Source organism: Sinocyclocheilus rhinocerous, unplaced genomic scaffold, assembly GCF_001515625.1.
Source record: "Sinocyclocheilus rhinocerous isolate Xijiao unplaced genomic scaffold, SAMN03320098_v1.1 scaffold3693, whole genome shotgun sequence".
In the NCBI taxonomy this organism is placed as follows: Eukaryota; Metazoa; Chordata; class Actinopteri; order Cypriniformes; family Cyprinidae; genus Sinocyclocheilus; species Sinocyclocheilus rhinocerous.
The window spans coordinates 90,851-91,669 of NW_015630705.1; the positions used below are offsets into that span (position 1 = coordinate 90,851).

The 819-nt window shown below is 35.0% G+C and overlaps 1 protein-coding gene across 1 annotated transcript in view; it reads right to left on the reverse strand.

Annotated features, from left to right (window-relative positions):
• The window catches only part of ccdc138 (coiled-coil domain containing 138), a 15,814-nt gene that overhangs the window by 11,271 nt on the left and 3,724 nt on the right, over window positions 1-819 (reverse strand). The window contains exon 4 of the mRNA XM_016553234.1: window positions 375-452. Within this exon, the coding sequence (XP_016408720.1) occupies window positions 375-452 (78 nt within the window). The remainder of the gene's footprint in view (window positions 1-374; window positions 453-819) is intronic.

The window sequence follows — 819 nt, forward strand, 5'->3', positions numbered from 1 at the left end:
TAACATTATAAATGTCTTTACTGGCACTTTTGAGCAATTTAATGCATCCTTGATGAGTAAACGTATTTTTAAAATCTGTTTTCAACATTGATAATAATCAGAAATGTTTCTTGAGCAGTAAATCAGCATATTAGAATGATTTCTGAAGATCATGTGACACTGAAGACTGGCGTAATGATGCTGAAAATACAGCTGCACATCACAGAAATAAATTACAGTTTAACAGATATTCACATAGAAAACAGCTGTTTTACTTTATAATAATATTTCACATTTTTACTGTATTTTTGATCAAATTAAAGCAGCCCTGCTGAGCAGAAATCTGAGTTTTTCCGATCTTTTGGCCAGTCAGTAGAAACAGTGTTGTCTCGTACCTGCAGGTTCTCCAGTCGAGCTTGAACTTTCCGTGACTGACATTCCAGCTTCCTGTTCTGCTCACTGAGCTCATTAAGCTGCACAAACGAGCTCTCGTTACTCATCGGAGACAGAATCAAACACACACACTGTAACATCAATACCGCTGAGAGCTGTGTACAGTATATATAGCGCGACGACAGCCACGAGTCCAGATTTACAGCACAGCACGTGAAATAAGACGAGACGAGATGAGAAAGAGCTCGTTATTAAGAACTGTTCATCAGTTTAACTGCGTACGGTTCATCAAAATTTTAATGAACAGAGAAAATAATCAAATGACATGAAACACCTTTCATTCACTGCACTATACAAACACAGACATTACAACATAATTTTTCCATATAATTCATTCCGAATTTCCAGAGTAAAAATAATTATAAATATTTTTAAATATATATATAT